The sequence below is a fragment of the Austrofundulus limnaeus genome, unplaced genomic scaffold (assembly GCF_001266775.1).
Source record: "Austrofundulus limnaeus strain Quisiro unplaced genomic scaffold, Austrofundulus_limnaeus-1.0 Scaffold17, whole genome shotgun sequence".
Classification (NCBI taxonomy): Eukaryota; Metazoa; Chordata; class Actinopteri; order Cyprinodontiformes; family Rivulidae; genus Austrofundulus; species Austrofundulus limnaeus.
The window spans coordinates 2683101-2703256 of record NW_013952419.1 but is presented as its reverse complement, the minus strand read 5'-3'; the positions used below and the strand labels follow the sequence as shown (position 1 = coordinate 2703256).

Genomic DNA, 20156 nt, shown 5'->3' with positions numbered 1-20156 from the left:
CTCTCTCATCTTTTTAAGTGGGAGAACTTGCACAATTGGTGACTGACTAAATACTTATTTTCCCCACTGTACATATGAGCAGGATAAACCAGGGATAGTGAGGACAACAATAAAGAAGTTAAATCAAGAATATATTTGCATTCATTGCATGCTGATTAAAAAAATACACCTGGCTTTTATTTTTGGAGTATTGCATTTTCCAGTTAACCTTCGTGCTACTTGGGATAGATAGGTTAGATATGAGCAGGAGGTTTTGTTTAACACACATGGGGGGAAAAGTTCACCTTGTAAATAGATTTTTTTATTGACTCTTAAATGCACGTCACATTTATGATTTTTTTATGCTTGAGGTGTTTAGTACATCTTTCTAATCAATTTGCTATCAGTAATGTGATTAAGTTGTTGTGGGAACAACTAATCTAATTAGCGATGCACAATATATCGCCATTAATATCGGTATCGGCCGATATTGGTCATTTTTTAGAATATCTGTATCGGTCCAATATGTAAAACTGGGCCGATATTAATGTCCGATATTGATTTTCCAATTTTTAGCTTTGTGTTTCTGTTTTGGGAGGGGTGATYGTTGGTTGAGTGGCGTTTGTTTGATCATGATATTGATATTTACGCTGCACAGCCATGAATAACTGAAGTAGAGCCATGTCAGAGGTCTGGTCATTTATTAAYGGTATCAAAAATGGATGTAATAAGTATTATGAAGTATATAAACCATACTGAGATGATAGTTCATAATGCATTGTGCCACGGTTGGTGAAAACCAAGCACAGCATTTTGGCAGCAACGCCTCAACAGCTGTCACACACTGTGGTGGAGGGGATGACGATTTCAGCTTGTTTTGCAGCCACAGAAACTGTTTTTCTTGCAGTCATTGAATAGATCATGAGCTCTCTGTGTTTACTGAAGTATTTTATAGTCAAATATGAGGCCATCTGTCTGACAGCTAAAATGGAAAATGGAAAAAAAGAACTCAGCTTAACAGAAATGCTGTAGTGATGACATCTTAAGAGAGCTGCACGGAAACAAATGTATGAAAAATCACAAGGAATTGAAGCAGCTTAGTAAAGAGGGGTGGGGTAAAATTCTTCCGTACGCACATGGAAAACTGATAAAGCCGTGTATTTTTCTGGCTGTGGACGTGGTCAAGACTTGGTTRCATATGCACGTCAAGGTTTTTCTGTATTTCTTTATTTTTTCTCTCAGGTGTTCAATAAGAGGACTTTCACCAAAAACTACCTGGTGCAGAATCTGGTGGACAAATTGGATGATCTGGAGTGTCTGGCGCCGTGTCCTCCACCTTCTAAGCCCTCGAAAATGGATGGAAAGTGTGAGCACCACAGCGAGGAGCTGAAACTCTACTGCCAAACGGACAAGAGGCTCATCTGTGTCGTCTGCAGGGAGTCCAGAGCTCACAGGTTGGTTAATTCAGTCAAAGGAGTTTAATTAATGGTATGCCCTGAAAAGAGGGGTAAATGGCAAGATTGGTATTGTCTCTTTAATTATTTGTCACAGAAATTAGTAAGAAAAATAAAAAACAAAGATTTGAGTTGTTTTTATTATGTTGTGCTTGTGGAACTAAACTCTGTTTTTTTCTGTTTATTTAAAGTTAAATGATAAAGCAGAACGAAGTTTGATAATTCTGATCAACAAGCAGAGTTGTAAAGTAACTAAGTACAAATACTTTGTTACTGTACGTAATCAGAATTTTTGGGTAGCTGTATTTTACTTGAGTAATTATTTTTCAGCCTACTTTTTACAAGTAGAAAGTCGTTACTTTTATTTCATTTTTGCTTGTTTTCATTCCAGCTTGTTATTATAAAAATAAATACTATCCATATAAACTATGCCCTTTAAAGTGAATTTAATTGTGGTTGAATGAGAAGTATAAATATTTAAAACGCTGATAGCGTATTAGTTTGTACACAAACAAATCATGTCACACTCCAGCAGGACATAATCATTAAAATAAAAGGACTGTACTTAAAAAGTATTTCTATTTCATGAATTATATTATTACATTTGGCCGCAGCCCTCAGATAGATTTTCGTTTTGGAGAAAAGGTTTGGGCAGCTTTGATATATGTACAGTGCATCCTAAATTTAACATGAACTAAGCATTGTAATGCGATGTAGTCATTTCAGCATTTTTTGGGGAGATCACCTCCTAATAAATGTCCTGACAGAAAATCTAACTGCTCATTTTAAATCGATACATTTAATACTTAAGTACAAAAAATATCAGATACTTTAAGACTTACTCAAATAATATTCCTAAAGGAGACTTTAACTTTTACCAAAGTAATTTTTTGGTAAGATACTTGTACTTTTACTCGAGTATCACTTTATGGTACTTTATACAACACTGCCAACAAGCAATTTCTTACATCGTCTAGGTCAGTGGTTCCCAAACCTGGTCCTCAAGTACCCCTATCCAGCATGTTTTACTTGTTTTCCTGCTCTTCAGCAGGTCTTCAGGTGATTGTTAATCCCTCATTCATTCAAACCAGGTGTGTCAAAGCAGGGAAACATCTAAAAATCACTGCTTTAAATGTTGATGAACACCTCCAGAGCTTCTCTGAGCTTGATGAGACATTTTCAAAATATAATATTGCCTCAGTTTTATTTTTTTAGTGTTACCTTTGGAAGCCATGGATTCTTTGTTATTTATTTGTAAATAATAAATCAGATAACATGTATTAAAGCTGTGATTCTCAACCCTGGTCCACAAGGACTCCTTTCCTGCATGTTTAGAAGTTTCCTTGCTTTGACACACCTGGTTTGAATGAATGAGGGACTAACAATCTTCTGAAGACCTGCTGAATAGCAGGGAAACAAGTAAAACATGCTGGATAGGGGTACTTGAGGACCAGGGTTGGGAACCACTGGTCTAGTCAGTTTCAAAACCCATTCTAAAAAAAGGAATGCTGGTGGGAGGRCACGCTGGGACGTGATGACTTGGTTAGACAAAGTTGAGTCTGCGAGCTTGGAATGCAAAGCAACTCAGCTGATAAAGCCAGACTTTGTGTCGTCTTCAAGGCTGACGTCCAGATAGCTAAATGTTACATTTGCCACTTGATTAAACCTCAAGGACATTTCAGTTCAGTGAGTTTGGAGGACATGTTGAAGCTGCAGAGTGTGTTTTAACAAATGTGGATTTAATAAAGCTCTACAAGACACTAAGGGTATTTTTGAGTTACGTGCATGGGAAATGGCTGTGTAACTGCGTGGCGTTTTGTTTCACGGTGATTTCAGACACCATGATGTGACACCGGTGCAAGAGGTCATGAATGACATGAAGGTAAGATTTGAGTTTTTAACAATGGAAATGTGGTATTTGTGTTGCAGAATTTGCAGCAGCTCAAAAACAGAGCATGTTTCTGTTTTCATGCAGTGTTTCATGTAATCTGATGTGTATTTGTTACAGAGGGAGTTGAGGCTGAGGCTGGGGGAGATCAACTGGCATAAGTCGCAGTGTATCAAAATCAGAGCCACAGATCAGCGGACTAAAAGTGAAGTGCGGGTACGATACCTGAAGCTGTGTTTGAAAAATCTAAACATGTTTGAGGAAATGTCTCCATACCCACTTGAATTAGTTCTTTATTCTGATCACATTGTTTTCAAAGTTTTTAAATGATTGGTTCATGTTGTCCTTTACAGTAAATGTGAGTTTTGACTTTGGATATGTTGCACAAGGCAAATCTGGCTGACAGTTGTGATTATGCAAATAAGTTTGGCATTTGAAAATTCAGATTATTATTACTTTTTTATGTCTGTAATTAGAACATTAGCACACACACTAATACAAATCTGTGACACCTCCCACACGCTGTAATTATGTTGCTCTGATCAAGTTGCAAACTTAACGTCCAAACGTCTCTTGTTTTCTAGTTGAAGAATCAAAGACTGAAGGAGAAGATCGAAGCAGACGTTGGCGCTTTGGTCCAGTTCTTGCTAGATGAGAGAGATTCCCTGCTGGAGAGCTTGGACAGGGAGGAAGTGGCTACCATGGTCGCCATAGATGACAACCTGAAAGCCGTCGAGACAGAAGTGGCAGATGCGGACAAAGCTATTTCAGATATTCACAGTTGTCTTAATGGAAAAACTAGTTTTGAGGTCAGTTTAAAGTGACTGATCTTTGAAATCACAATTTCACAATATATGTGTTGACATAAAAACAATCACATCCAACACATCTGTTTTATGAGTGAAGCTCCTGGGATTCCGAATAGCCTTAATTAACTTAAACAGATGAGATTAACTTGCAACGACGGTAAAGTTTTTGTTTTCACACAAAACAACTAAACAACCACCGCAGCAAGCAACAACAAGCTAGCTTAGCTTTCAGTCCTCTGTCGTCCTCCCCTCGAGCCCTTTGTGTCATACTGCTGGATCATCCAGTATAGTCTTTGGTACTTCAAGTTTAATGTTGTCCATTATTGTTGTTGCAAATAAAATGACAATGCATTCTAACAAAAAACTTAACCGTAATTTCACAAATGCCGTGATTACCGTTTTTTTTTTTTTCTTCAATGCAGCAAGAGTAACCTCTGCTTTTCAAGTCCCTCACAAGTTTCTCATTCACTCCAAACTTTCTTTCTGCTGCTCATTTTTTATAACCAGTAGGCTACAGGAACAACATATACCACAGTTGTCACAAGCCTAAAGCTCCCTCTCATGGCTGCTGACGGTAATGTTTCCTCTCTGGTTCATGTCAGTATGAACTATAAAAGTTTGTCACATCAGTCAAAAAATGCATCATGAACAGGAAAAAATATAGTCGCGCCTCACTATAACCAGGACCAACCAAACTATGAAAAAAAGTGACTTATAGTCCAGAGGATATGATAATTGCATTTGTTTCACACTTGTTCAGAGCATTCACATCTTTTCTCTTTTCTTTTCTTTTTCTTTTTTTTTTTACCGACAGAGCCTTGCTGAAACATACGAAGAGTAAGTAGTCTAAAAGTGTCCGACTTAAARCAAATCTGCCTTTGTCTTGTCTTTTTTTACAATTGCATTTTTCTGTATTTCTTTTCAGAGCAATTCACTGCAAGATTTTCASCAGCTTCGACCCTGTTAGTTGTCCGACTGAATTTACAGACTTCTCAGGGCCTTTCCAGCTCATCATGTGGAAGAAAATGATGCATGTGCTGCACACCAGTGAGTTTACGCAGTAAAAATTGACAGCTTTTAGGCTTTAAATGAGGCAAACAGACAAAAAATAAAGTGTTATTTTTTAAGTCGTGATCAACTAAATAGGTAGGATTGTGTCGGCYCAGAAGTTAACTTATGAACTAAACTCTTATTGTCTGTTTCTGTGCAGTGCCTCAGAACCTCACCTTGGACCCAGACACCGCTCACTTAAACCTGTTTATCTCAGACTTCGATACCAAAGTGGAGGAGGGCCACATTCGCAACCAGGAGCCGGATCTGCCGGGTCGCTTCAATCGCTTCTGCGGCGTCCTTGCCACAGCCCAGTACGCCAGCGGTCAGCACTACTGGGAGGTGGACGTGAGGGACAAAGGTGTGTGGTACCTGGGGGTGACCACTGAATGCAGCAACAGGAAGGGCTTTGTCAGCCTCACTCCCTCCTCAGGATACTGGAGCCTGTGCCTGCAGGACCGGCTGTACGCCAACGTGGAAGACGGCCGCGTTCCCGTCGCCGACTACTGGAACTCCCCGCGTGTAGGTGTGTATTTGGACTACGACAACGGGCGTCTTAGTTTCTACGATGCGGTAACCATGCGGAGACTGTTCATGTTTAACACCTGCTTTGATGAGCCGGTCTACCCTTTTTTCAGCCCAGGGAAGAATGATCCAGGCAGCAGGATGCAAATATGCCACTATTATTAACTGAGATTTACAGAGTGGTTGCACCGATTGTTGAAGAGTCGACTCGTTTTTTTTCTTTCAGGTTTGACTCCTGAAATGGCAATTTCTCATAGGCTAGGCTAGAGTAATGGGGTCATGTTGAGTCTTCACAGTCCTGTATTGTGTGCTTTTCAGCTGTTACTCATTGATTTTATGTCTAAATATATATTAGGTCATATAAAATGAATATAATCTGGTGTGTTGTCATCTTGGAGTGATTTTTCTATTTTATTTCCAATTTAGACACCTACTGTAGGCTCATACCCCTGATTTACTGTAACGGGGGCTTTGGAGAGGTGCTTTGCGGGCTATATCACTGTGTCTGCGGGGTGGCAGATGCCTCAGATGCTCTCATTGATTGGAGCATATGTAATTCATATCCCATAGGCAACCATTTTGCCAAACTACTGTGTAAGTTTTTTGCCAGGCAAAGGAGCAGTTGGTAGAAGAACCCTTAACATATCACATTGATAGATGTTGGTCAGTTTGACCTTCTCAGCCAGCCAGGGATTTCAGCAGCAGTTCAGACTTCCACATGTAACGACATGGTTGTTTGCGGACCCAAATATTTTTAGTACAATGGCTTTTTTTTAATGTCCTTTTTATTTTAATTATTTACACAGTTTTTAGCCATTGACAGTTTTTATATAGTTTCCTAAAAGAGTTTGCAGCCCTTTTGTCTCACGCTGAAAGCATGAAGCCATATTGTTTTGAAGGTTGTTTAAAGAAAGGTGGAGCTYTTTATCTCTGCAGGGATGAAACGGTAAATGACGAAACATCCAGTTAAAAAAAAAAAAACGCTGGAACTTCTGACACTTTCTCCAACAATTGCTCATTTAGCTTGTACATGTCGATMTGTCAAAGCAGAGTAATTGGTGTTTGTGTCAACACAATTGTTTCAATCTGTTAAGAATTTTATTTTAGTTTTTCTGCATACATGCTTTGTTCTTGTTTTCTTTGAGGGTTAATTATTAGGGAAATAGTTTGGCTACACTGTTCAGTAATTTACWAAATAGTAATAAACAAATCAGTTATTTAAAGTCATTATATTCGATTGTGTTTTTATAGTTAAAATGTTATATAATTTGTCAAACTTTTTATCAACATTTGTATTTGTTAAAATCTTAAAGCCTGTTTTTCATCTTTCAGCTTTTTTTTATTCTAAATTGGTAAATTGTTCTGTTTTTTTCATTCACTTATTAGTATTCTAAATTTAGCGCAATGATTTTTGTGTTGCATGATATGATGCGCTTTATACATTTTTTTGATTATTTACAAGCTTTTATTTTGCAATCTGTAGCTTGTTTTGGATCTGAAAGTGTGTCTGCAATCACACTAAGTTGTAATTTATTATTTTTTGTTATTTTTAATTTTATTTTATGTTTAGAGAATGGCAACTTGTATGCTTACTTTCATTTTAATTTTCAGACATCAAAGGTTGTTAAAAGTTGGGCCAAAAGAAGAAGCTTTTTGAGGATAACCTGATAGTTTTAAGATAATAATTTAGAAAGCTCTGCTTTAGCTTTCCATTATTTTCCAATATGTCCTTACARTGTGATGATTTTTTTAAGCTCGTTTTGGTCCTTTTAACTGTATATAAATGATTTTCAGATTTTTCATTAAGAATAAAGAAGAAAAAAAAGATGTTTCAGCTTCTCTTTGTGGAAATACTGTGATGTTTTAATTGTTTGTAGCTTTACACATTTAGATAAATACTTTTTAAACATTTCAGTAATAATTCATGGTCAACAATAAATTGTTTTTGTGAAGCATAAAAAGGTTTTTATTCAAGAATTTTCCTCTCAAACCTCAACTGWAATGTCAAATAGTTGAGTATTTTCACAATCATTCATTGTTCATCACTACTAACCTAGTTTTATTTGCTATTCTGATTAATCGTCCATCCCCCCAACATCAGCTGCTGATTCAGTTTTCTTATCCAGAACATTAAGGAGGAGGTGAGAAAATGGTATTTTATTTTGCCATCGCTGCCTCCAGCTTTGATTATGACTCAGAAATGACTTCTCTGCCTTTTTATTAAGATGAGAACATAAAAGGCAATATAAAAAGCAAYAGCATACCTACGGACCAGGTTGTCCTTAATTTTGGACTGTATTAAAATTAACCTGAATACAGATAAAATGGTCAAACACGTTTGAAAAGTAATTTCAATGATGCTTGTCCTCATGATGCTCATAAACACCTGGGATTGTCATCAAAGGAAGCTGAAAAATTATGGTTTGTGCTGTGGTCTAATCCAAGAATTGACAAAAGTCACATGAATCTTATGAAAAACAAAAATGACAGATTGTTTCTAAATATATTATTTAATTTAGATATTTGTCAGCGATGCTCATGTTGATAAAAGAACTTAGATGTAGCATTTTAATCAAATGTGCTTATTTTATTTCACACAGACATGTTAGACACATTAAAAGCCTTAGACAAAATAATAAAACTATAACAAACAGGTTTAATTCATAAAGAGGGTTTCTCTCAGTACAGGTAAACAAACAAATTAAAGACGGGGGGGGGGGGGGTGTGTTCTTACTAAACAGGCAAAAAATGAGTTGTGTGTTAGCTGGTGTTGCATTTCTAGGGGTCCACACTAAAAAATACACACAAAAATACAGGACAAATGAATACAAGTACTGTAAAAATACATGATAAAGGTGCTTGTCAGCTACGATAGAAGTCTGATTGTAATGTACAATATATTTATTGATTATGTCAACTTATGAGCTATACATAGACATATATTACTCTTGCAAATGATATATAATCTTATTATATTCATGTTATGTGCAATGTTAACTTACAACAATACATTTTGGCAAAAGGAAAAGTCACTGCATAACAGAACTTAAAATCTGTGGGAAAAAATGTGGTGAGAAACAGATTTCAATGCTAAGATTTACAACATTTGGCAAAAAAAAATGAAGACAATGTTTGAATTCAGCAATTACAAAAATAATTTGTAGAACAAATGATATTACAAAAATCAAATATAAATTAAATCTTCTGAAAAACATTTAACAAATGCCAAAAAAAATACAACTTTGTTCAGCTTTTGTTTCAGTCGTGCTGGCTACTACTTGGCATGATCTTAATTTGGATTAAATGCTGAAATAAGTAGGTTAAACAGTGATATAACATGGATGCTGAAATCCATATGTACACCTAAATATGCATATGTACAATAGACATGGTATGAATAGACAAAAGTGCAAAAAGTCGGGTTCGATTTTAAAATCAGATTTTTTGTTTTTATAGAGCTGGTTAAGATGTTGTGCTTCTTTTAAACAGAACTATTTGCATAAAAATATGGTTAAAACTAAATTAAAGTGACATGATGCAGAAAAGGAAAAACAAATCTCTAATTATATTTTCCTGCCTCCCATAAGGGTAGTGCAACTTAAAGGAACAGTTCAAAACATTTTTTTGAAGTTGGTATGGTGGAAATGTGAGATATGGATTGCTTATGTCGTAAACCAACTACATTCTTAAAATTTCAGTTTATGCAAACACTATTTTATCAGCTAATACATAACTGTGTTCATTTTTGCTTTTTTGTGTCAAATATATTCCTGTTTGAAGTGCCTCAAAGTGAACACAAAGTGCTACAGCCAAATGCTGCTGCTGTCTGTGCTTGTATGTAAATAACTGCGTACAACAAAGCTAAAACTAACCATTAGCGCTACAGTCTCAACGAGTCTCTTTTTTTTCCCCAAACTGAGGTTGTTCTAAGAGCCATCTGCAGCAGGTAAGATATTACCTGTTCCTTTCATTTCTACATAACACCAAAACAAATCTGAACTTTTGCTTTAAGACCAGCAAACTATTGGTTGGCATTTAGGAAAATAAAAATGTAAGCTTCAATCATTTATTTTAAATCAATTAGTCGAATATAAAGATAGATAAAAGGTACACAAACCAAGAGATATGATAAAATATCAAATAACAGAACAATTTATTCCTGCGAAATAAATTGCATTCTATTTATATGTTTATTTTTTTAACCAATAATTTTGTTGAGTTTGTGTTCGGTGCAAAATATCTCTGATTTTGAACATTGCTCGCTCAATATGTTTATCGTTTATCTTCTGATATTACAACCACTAAAGAATGTAGACTCTGAACAAAGAATATGAGTTTGTGAGAATGGAGTCTCTTTAAAGTGTGCAGGCACGGTGCAGTTCTTAGTTTACATTAATTTACTCAAGCAGCGGCGTCTTCCCTCCGTCTACTGCAAATATCTGTAAACTTTGAAGCAGTGATTTCCGGAGTCTGCAACAGCCACGTGACCGTCTGAGGTGAGAGCGAGACCCTGAGGGCCGTACAGAGGGTCTGCGGAGGTGTTGATGTAGGAAAGGAAGGACCCTGTGCTGTCAAACACCTGATGCAAGAACAAAATGCCTCTTAGTTTACAGCAGAGCTGTCAATCAACTAAGTAAAAGTAAAAACACTTTAACAGAAAAGGACATTGGTAGGAATTAATTTCACAGATAATCAAAGTAGGCTACTTAAGCAAAAGTCATAAAACTCTATACAATAATCGAGAAAGTATAAGTACTTTTATACACAATCTAAGAAATTAAATGTTAAACTTACCAAGTTATGACAACTGGTTCCACTAAAACGAGTTGGATAAACTCAACTCAGTTTAGTGCAACCAGATGAACCCCTTTACTATAACACTTTACACCTCTGGTTTATAGTGTTTGCAGAAATACATTTGAAACGTATGGGATAAATCTTGTGCCAGCAGGAACTGATTTTAAATTTCTCAGATTGAATCTGAATGTGCATAATTTGAAATTGAATGTGTTGGTTTGAAAATGAATTTTACTAAATTGAAACAGAATTTAATGGTTTGAAACTGAATTTAAAGTTTTGTATCTGAATTAATTTGCTTTGAAACTGTATTTTGATTTATTAAAATTTCAGTTTGACCACTTTCACTTCCAGTTCCATAATTCAGATTTTTGTATCACACATCCTTGTCCTGGAGAAAGCCAGCCAGAGTAATCAAACACAGATCCACAGATTTATGTTTCACTTCGGTGAAGTTTCTCTTCTGTAATGTAACAGAGTTGATAAAATTCAATGTAAAAGTGACAAAAACAAAGTTATTTTTTGCAGTGAGTAAAAAATGTAGAAAATGTTACATTTATATCACATCATGGATCACATATTGATCAAATGCTACTACTGACTGATCCATGACAGGATGTGAATGCAACATTTTCTATAGGTAAAATTAATTTACCTATAGTTGAAGGTAAAATTAATCACTGCAATAAAATAGCTGTCTATTTTTGTCACTTTTATGGTGTATTGCATCAACTCTGTTACATTACAGAAGGGAAACTTCACCGAAGTTAATGAATCTGTGGGTCTGTGTTTGATTACTCTGGCTGGCTCTCTCAAGGACCTGGATATGTGACACAAAAAATTGAATTTTGCAGCTGAAATTGAAAGTAGTTAAACTGAATTTTTAATAAACCAAAATACAGTTTCAAAGCAAATTAATTCAAATTCAAAACTTTAAATTCAGTTTCAAATCATTAAATTCAGTTTCAATTTAGTGAAATTTATTTTAAAACCAATGCATTCAATTTCAAATTATGCACATTCAGATTCAATCTGAGCTATTCAAATTCAATTCCTTCTGGCACAAGATTTATCCCATAGAAATGGTCAAAGTTTATATTCTAAAAGCACCCTGAAGGTACCTGAATTCTGCTGTTACCCCAGTCAGCTACGATGATGTTTCCGTTGGCGTCCGCAGCCACCCCGGTGGGAGCGTTGAACTGGCCGTTGCCTTCGCCGTGAGAGCCAAACTTGAACAGGAACTCCCCGTCTGCACTGTACACCTTTTGGAGACAGTCGGCAGGTTATGTCTCCACTAATCACCCTTTTTCTAAGATTTACAGCAGACTTTTCTCTTTGTACCTTCACAGAGTGATTGTGAAAATCCGTCACTATTATTTCATTCTTGTTGTTCACGGCAACAAAGTGCGGACCTGTGGGAGGAGAAGCGGGTTATTGTAGGGAAATTACAGTTGCCCCAGATCATGTCACAGTGAGTACCGGTAGGCTGTTAAAATGCTTGATCAGGTTGTTGGTTTTATATGAGTGAAGTGGGTTCTTAAATGTTTTATGTATTTTCAGAATTTTAAACTTTATTTAATAAAAAAATTAATAGAGAAGCTTCCTGTTTTTACACTGTTAATGCATGCTTTGTCTAATCACACAAAACTCAGTCAAAAATAGCTTTACTGATTGTATATTTGGAAAGTTTATTGGCTTAAGTTACCCATCATTAAACGCAACACCTCTTAACACTCATTTTAAGKCAAGAACAGAAGAAAACACTTATTCTTTTATAGCTATTCTACACAAAAACCACAAAACACAAGACAAAATGTTCCTTATTTCATCTGTTTTCATTATTTTGGAAGTTTTAATCACCATGGTACGAGCACAGCTCGATCCATTCATTTGTCTACAGTCGACTTCCTCAGAAGTCAGACATGTGATCGGGGATTTGGGTTAGACAGAGGGCACTGTGGGATTAAGGTTGCAGCAAGGCCACACTTAGTACTTACTGAAAACTGAGCCAGATTTATTAAAGTTTGGGCCAAGTTTTTCTGAATCAGAAAACAGAAGGAAGAACAGAATGAAACAACATCATTGCAGATAAAGATAAAAAAAAGTGAAGGGGAAAACGCTCAAGGATGGTCAGGATGGGTGCATGGCAGGGGACAAGCCATTAATTAGTGTTCTACATAATAAATACAGGGTTTGGATTCTTCAGCATAAAGTGATATGGGACATAATCCGCTAATCAATAATCATTTTATATTTTAATATCAGGACATAAAGTTGCTCTGGGTCCTTCCTGGGGCTTAAAATGTTGAAGCTTAGCAAAAAGAAAAATGCTATACCTAAAAGATGTGGTAGTAGCTGAAACTCATCCCTGGCGTATTTAAAGGGGCAATATTATGTGTTTCTCAGGCATTTATTTAAAAACTATACCATAATAAAGTATCTATGTCGCCTTTGGCTGTTATTAAAATGCTGTTTTTTATGTTTAAATAGAAAATAAACTCATCTTCTCATCACTTCCTCTTCTAAAAGCCTTGAAATTGGCCTCTGTCTCTTTAAGAACCACCTTCCGCTTCTGTCCCGTCAATTTCAGTCGGGGTGGGGGGTTGCGCGCGCACAGGGGTGGGGTTGTTTCGCGCGCGCACAATGATGCAGTTTACTTGGCATCTGAAAACACATTTCCTCAAAGGTATTTTGAATCTGAAAAGAGCGTCTCTGAGTGAGAAGTAGTAGATCTCAGCAGACAGTTTAAGTTTCACTTTCACTTTGCTCTGTTACTGCCGAGAGCCTGCAGGAGTCATGGGTGGGGTGTGTGGGGTGGGGAGGTGTGGTCTGTGATGAAGTTCGGCTTAAAGACACGTCCCAGGGGCATTCCTAGTACCATAAAGGCGTTTCTGGTCCCCACCTGTCGTTTTGCTCCTCAGCATGACTTCCTAAAAACACTGCAGGATTTCTCAAACATGCGTGAATGAGTCGAAGCAAGGCTTTGGGCATGTTTTTATGATATAAAACTCAAAAAAGTTGATTTTACATGATATTGCCCCTTTAAGTACTAAAATTGTGTAAGATTTTTTWAAACTTTTTTAGTACCAACCAATGTCTTTGTGTTAGCAAAATATGAACCACTGATTTAATGAAACTTGCAGAAAGTAAAACCTACTTTTTTGTTTAAAACCTTGACATGCAAGGCAGCCAAATTTGGATGTATGGATGGACGAATAAAATAGAAAAGCATCAAAGTAGGGTTCTAACTTTGAAGCACTGGATGAATGAGAGTCGATAATATGAGATTAAAATTAAATTGACTGACTTTATATTCTGCCTCAATAGATTATCTTTATGTTTCCTGTTGGTAAATGTTCAGACCTCCTCCTCACCTGCAAACTGTCTGTCAGACGTCCCTCTGCCTCCAAATTTTGTCACAAGCTTTCCGTTGGACTGAAAGATGAAGACGCAGCAGGCTTTGTTATCAACTGTAATGATGTGGCCGTTTTTATCCACAGCCACACCCTTGGGTCCCATGAGGCGGCCTGCTCCAATCTTATTCTGAGACAGAGGAAGACAAAAACACGTTCGAGACACCGATAACTTCAACTGTATTTATGTGTTTTATATACAGCATTAAAATTAAACATGTGGGATTTTACCTTAAACTTGCCATCGGGGGAGAAGATGCTGACCCATCTGTTGTCATAATCAGCCACCACAATGTCGCCGTTCATGTCCACAGTGACGCCCGTCGGTCTCTGTAGCTGACCCGGAGAGCGACCTCTGACCCCAAAGCGCATTTTAAATTGGCCGTCGTTGGAGAATACCTGCAATCAGTTCCACCGTGGGGGGCCTGGTTTGAGTGGCTGACAGGAATCTGCATGACAGATGTGTGCAGAGGCAAACCCGGCTGCAGTGGTGTGTGTTTCCCACTGTGGGGCAGTCTCACCTGAATGCACTGGTTGTTGCTGTCGGCCACCACCACCCTGCCGTTGCTGGAGGCTGAGATCCCTTGCAGGTTGGTGAACTCCCCTTTTTCTCTGCCCCGGGAACCTGACAGAAAACAATTAGGCGCTCGTTCAATGTGGCAATTAATAGTTTGGTTGAGCATAATTTATCAGGTCTGACAAGAGTTTTGGGGCTAATTCTCTGCTCTGGTAATTTTAGATGACATAAAATCAGTTCCTCAAAATCTTTTCTTTAACTTTTCGGCAAATGAGGGATTTGATTTATTTCTCTACAGGTATAACTCAAAACTTGCTTGAAGCAGGTAATGCATTAAATGGTATAGCCTCTTAGACTGCATTGTGCTTTAGCCATTTTTCATGCCAATGAACAGTTCTAATGTAAATGTGGACATTTGTTTTTGGGTTGGATCTTTTGACAGAACAGTGTACATTATAAATGGTGTGTTTATTTCTGAATTTCTACTCATCAATCACTTCTTGGCAAGTTAACTTTCACTTTTGTGCTCTCCTAGCATGAACTAAAATCTTGGGGTTAAGTGTGCCACTTTAAAACCTTGTTTTATAGTCTGTGGTAATGTAGTGTAAATCTCAAGTAGGTGTCTCTGCAGCACAGAGGAGGAGTTTCTTGGTTTGTGTGGGTGGAGTTTGTCCTAATTGATTTGTTTTGAGCTGAAATTTGTATTGGTGTAGCCATGAATGATTGCAAGTACCCATTTAAGCTAACCAAAGCTAATTTTACAGATTCAACTTTTTTTTTTTACATTTTAGCCATACACAGCTGAAAATGTACAGTATATAAAAGTAAAAGAGAATAATCTTTGATAAGGTCTGATTGCAAATAAAAGATCCAAGATGGCCACTAAAGCTAATTGCAACTATTTTTTAGAAACTTTGAGCTGAAATTAGGTAAAGTGGTAGCTAATAGCAAACTCCACGACATGCTGAAATCTCAACTGTAAGCTAAGGGCTAATGCTAATTTGAGAAAGACAGATATTTCAGCCAATTTTAGAGACTAAGCTAAATCCTGGTATATAGTCATCAATAATCTTCAAGAAAACCTGAATGCAAATACAAATTTCAAGATGGCCACCACAGCTAATTTCATTAACTATATTTCCAATTTACTGCCACATGTGACCCCCACCCCACTTGTCAATCATTTGGGGGTGGCACCTGGGGTCAGGGATGGCATTTACCACCCTTATTGCTCTGCCCTAGGTTCTAACTACATGTTCCTCTGTCATACCAACTCTGTAGATGAGCTCATCCTCAATGGGGTTCTCCTTCTTCTTGGTGGTGCTGTACATGCTGGAGGGCCGTCGCACCGCTTTCTGGCGAATGTGGCCCCCCGTCCCACTGGGGGACTTGACCCTCCGTTTCACATCATCTGGCGATTGTGGCACATCAGACGGCTTGACCGCTCGCAGGCGGAACGGGCTGCCTCGAATCGGCTGTCCGTAGAGCAACAGGCTGAATGAGTACTCCCCCTCAGAGCGTAGCGTGTAGCCCACCTCGTACGTCCCGTTCTTGTTGTCTATTATTTCTGCCTCTGCAGTCCGGCTGCCATCGACAGACAAAATCTCTGCTTTTAAAACTGCATTTCCCGTCCGTACCAGCTCTCCATCCTGCAACAATCAGTGCGACAGAACTGCGACTGGTTTGCATGAACAAGAATTCAATGGAGGAKTTTATCAAACCTTAGTGCGCAACTTAGAAATCATACTTTGTCTTTTGTTGTCACAGTGATGGTGTGGTGYTGCCCAGTGGCTGCGTGTCGCAGGCCCTCTCCTGTTGCCACAGAGGTGTGTGCCACAGCGGATGTGGTGAGGAGGACACCCAGGTTCTGGATGGAGCGCCGCAGACCTTCAGTCTCCACCTGGAGCAGACAGGCACAAGTTTACCTTATTGTTGGAGCAGTGGCGGAGCCAGACATTTTTCTCAGGGGTGGCCAGACAGGGACCACTACTCACATGGGGGGGCCAAGAAAACTACGTACATTTTTACCTGAAAGTTTCTGCAGATCTTTGTTTTGGTCATTTCCTCATGTCGTTATACAGACAGTGATTATAAATATGGGTGTCAGAACCATTTTAAAAGTGTGTGGATACATTGTCGGGGGGTCTGGGGGTCCCCCCTCCCCCCAAGAAAATTTTGAATGAAATAGATGCCCTTTCCAGCATTCTGGTGTATTTTACCAGGTTGTTTAACAAACTTTTACCTACATAAATAAACACTTGATTTAATAATTATTTCAGAGACAGATTATTCATTAAACTAGTTTCATCATGCTATTTTTAAACACACCGCTATGTCTGAGATAAAGTTAATGTGTCAGAATTTATCATATCTAATGACTTTGGGGGTGCTTTTTACATTTGTATTGTTTATTGATTTATTTTTCATTTTAATACATGTCGTTGTGCCAAATAATGATGACCTTCAACTGCATGTTTATAGCCAATAAAAATAACTTTACCCAATGAACAGGTGCATTAATAACCACCAACAGTGAATTTAAAGGGGCATTTCACTTTTTCTTTAGCAATAGGTCTACTCCTAACCAAAAGGGACAGAGCATCATGCAGGCTTCATAACATAAAATGAAACTGTGATATAGTGACAAATAAATAAATAAATAAATAAATAAATAAATAAATAAACATTTGTCACCATAAGTCAGATTACATAGGCATATGTTATGTACACAAAGAAAACAATCGAATTTGGTGATGTTTCAAACTGTTAAACACTGCCACCAACTGTTCAGGAGGATTATTACACCCCTAAAGGTTGTTTCACTGTGTAAGGGGTGTTTACAACAGGGTGGCCAATGGGGTGGCCAAAGATTTGTCTGTGGTGGCCATGGCCACCCCTGGCCACCCCTTGGCTCCGCCACTGTGTTGGTCGCAATGGTTTTATTTGCAGATGCCGACCCGATCTGAAAGGTAGTGATATGGTCATGTGACATTTTGCTATTTGTACAAAAACATGGACAAAACTGCTCTGCATGTAACCTGCTTTCAACGATGAGAATGGAGAAATATTAGTTATTTCACTGGTTTTAATACCTGGCAATCCAGGTGAGCGTTCTGATGTGGTTTTTCTGGGAAGTCATGTCTGGCCAGAGCGGTTACTCGCTCACTCATCTGCTTCTGAACAAGGAGCACCTACACTTGCAATATACACATAATCACATTTAGATTTATGTTAACTTTCAGTGGATTCATACATTTGGTCACCGATTGTTATAAAGTCTGAGCGTGGTTTATAACTCTGCTAGTAGCTACACAGCGACAACAAAGCAGCCCACCTCAGTTGCAGTCCCGTGGCTCAGAGCCTGCTCTGTGAAGCTGCAGCTGCTCTGAATGTGCTCCTTCCCCTGGAGCAGAGACGAAAGCTGGGCSTGCAGGACCTGTGCTCAGGTGAGACAAAACAGAAAGTGTTAAAARCAAAAAGTATGAGAACCACAGATTGATATCCTCCAAAAATGCAAGTGCGAAAACGACCTTCTGCTTAGTGCTGCAGATGTTCTCAAGGTCTGTGATAAGGGCTGTCTTGCGCTGATGCAGCACCCTCTCCAACTCTTCAAACGTGCTGGTGATCTCGGCCACTGCTTCGTTCTTGCGTTCGTTCAGCTGCCGAGAGATCTCGCTCACCAGCTCGATGGCTGCTGTTAGCTGAGGCAGCCTGTAAGATGAAGGCGTGTAAGATTCTCCTCTAAAAGTTGTTAATAACAGCGGGCAACTAAAAGAAAAATGACAAATCTACAGAGAACTAGCTGTCAGACTGAATTTAATGTTTGATGTGTTGGCAGATTATGCAGTGTATCAGCTGTAAGAAGGCCCAAATGCTTAAGCATCTAAATCAATCTGTGGAAGACGTTTCTGTAAAGCCCATCAAAATAGAGAGCCCACCTGCTATGAATGGCATCCAGTTGTGTTTTCAGTGCAGCTTTGTGCTGCTCCACAACGTCCCGCAGAGGAACCGTCACATGCTCCCGGTGCTCGCCCTCTGTACAGTCCAAACACATGGCTGTCTCACAAGACTCACAGTAGAACTCCATCACCTGCAGAGAAAGACAAACCGAATCAGCATCTCCTGGTGAGCACCACATAAGAAAATAATTTCAAAAATACATTTTTGCACTACTTGTATTAAAGGAGACCTGTCATGCTTTTAAATCCTTCTTTTCCACATTTAAATCAGTCAGTTGGGGTCTATATAAAGTGGAACTGCAGTGCTTTGGCCTAAATTCCTCCTTATTGTAACTCCACAATCCCCTCTTTCACCCCTTTTTCTGAGGTGCGTCTCAGATTAACTCRTTTTGAAGCTGTCCCTTTAAATCCAAACCAGACGTTTCCTACCCCGCCCCCTCCAGCTTCCAGAGCGATCCGCTCCAGTTTGATAGAGGGGTACACGACAAAATGTATTTAGGGCTAAAAAGGTGGATTTTGCATGATTGGAGTAGTTAGGAGATTTTAGTGATGTTTGAGTTCAGGTATTTCTGAGTAAACAAAGGTTTCTCACCTTTCCCTCGTGGTTTGGGCAGCAGAGGGGCTTCCCGGCTGCTGCAGCGCTGACTGACTCTAACACGCTGCAGGCCTCTGGCCGTGAGCACGCAGGCTCACGTTGGAGGACCTGGAACAAAACAAGACCTTTTTCCATTGTGTTCATTTTGTATGGCTGTGTTCACGAAACTCTCTTTTCTTRTTGTTTTGTGAGTCTACATTTGTTTCTATTAAAACTTTTAGCTCACTTCCTTCTTGACCTCATTTTCTCCCAATTGTCTTTATCCTCAGGTTATCATTGACTGTTGCCACTGTGGGCTCAGCTGAAAACCTACATATCCTAAAGTCCAAATAGTCCAAGAGAAGTGGCCAGCATGACTTCAGTCTGCAAGAATGTCCTCCCTCCCACCCAGCAAAAGTTGTTCCCATAAAAAGCAGCATGAAAAGATCACTCACATGCACGCAATTACAAAGCATTTACTTTTCTTTGCTTTGTCCTTTTCCCTACGGGTCTAATCATTTCTTTGTACGTGACAAAAGAGTTGTTTCTAATAAAAGAAGAGGGTTTAGAGTCAGACCTCCATGAGATTAGTGATGAAGAAGTTGTTCTGTAGAGCACAMACTCCCTTCTCTGGCAGGATGGACGTCTGCCGGCACACTGGACACGAGAGCGTCAGAGACTCTGGAGGAATGTAGTTCTGAAGACAGCTGAGGGGAGAAAGTAAGATAGCAAGATTGAAAATAAAATTTATCAGAGGAATCAGACATCCTTCCTCGTAAAATTAAAGGTTGTACTCAACAAAAACTATGAGGAGGGCAGCGTGCAGGCATGTTTTATGTCTCTAGTTCAGACATGGTCATTCCTGGTCCTGGAGGGCCGCAGCCCTGCATGTTTTACTTGTTTCTCTGCTCCAACACACCTGATATACTGTAAATGAATAGATGATTATCAGGCTTCTGCATTATGGAAGACCAAAAGTGACATAATTAGAAATAAAAGCAGAATTATGTGCACCATTTAAATTAAAAAGGGAGAACTTTATCTCCTGTTTCATATTTTAATTGACTTTCATATTTATTTTTCCAGGTTATTTCCAACAAATTAGTCTATATAATTGAACACATAATTAAAATTTTATTGTTTTTAATATATATTAATTGTTCTTCCTTTTACTTGTACATGCATTTGTGT

General features: G+C 38.4%; 2 protein-coding genes across 7 annotated transcripts in view; one reads left to right on the top strand and one right to left on the bottom strand.

Moving 5' to 3' along the window:
* Positions 1-7532, top strand: part of trim47 (tripartite motif containing 47) — a gene marked incomplete at its 5' end in the record, with an annotated part of 9602 nt that extends 2070 nt beyond the window's left edge. Inside the window, 7 exon segments of the mRNA XM_014003276.1 lie at positions 1222-1433; positions 3270-3315; positions 3442-3537; positions 3906-4130; positions 4945-4967; positions 5056-5177; positions 5341-7532. Coding sequence (XP_013858730.1) covers positions 1222-1433; positions 3270-3315; positions 3442-3537; positions 3906-4130; positions 4945-4967; positions 5056-5177; positions 5341-5870 — 1254 coding nt within the window. The 3' untranslated portion in view covers positions 5871-7532.
* Positions 7533-8259: 727 nt separating this feature from the next.
* The window catches only part of trim3b (tripartite motif containing 3b), a 31274-nt gene continuing 19377 nt past the window's right edge, over positions 8260-20156 (bottom strand). For 5 of the 6 annotated variants that reach the window (XM_014003270.1, XM_014003272.1, XM_014003274.1 and 2 more), the window contains 15 exons: positions 19543-19672; positions 18984-19094; positions 18371-18522; positions 17963-18143; positions 17767-17868; positions 17525-17623; positions 16180-16332; positions 15703-16081; positions 14437-14540; positions 14147-14314; positions 13877-14045; positions 12500-12541; positions 11844-11914; positions 11624-11764; positions 8260-10284 (listed from right to left, as the gene is read on the bottom strand). In XM_014003270.1, coding sequence (XP_013858724.1) covers positions 10132-10284; positions 11624-11764; positions 11844-11914; positions 12500-12541; positions 13877-14045; positions 14147-14314; positions 14437-14540; positions 15703-16081; positions 16180-16332; positions 17525-17623; positions 17767-17868; positions 17963-18143; positions 18371-18522; positions 18984-19094; positions 19543-19672 — 2155 coding nt within the window. In that variant the 3' untranslated portion in view covers positions 8260-10131. The remainder of the gene's footprint in view (positions 10285-11623; positions 11765-11843; positions 11915-12499; positions 12542-13876; positions 14046-14146; positions 14315-14436; positions 14541-15702; positions 16082-16179; positions 16333-17524; positions 17624-17766; positions 17869-17962; positions 18144-18370; positions 18523-18983; positions 19095-19542; positions 19673-20156) is intronic. The other variant, XM_014003275.1, reaches the window with a different exon arrangement.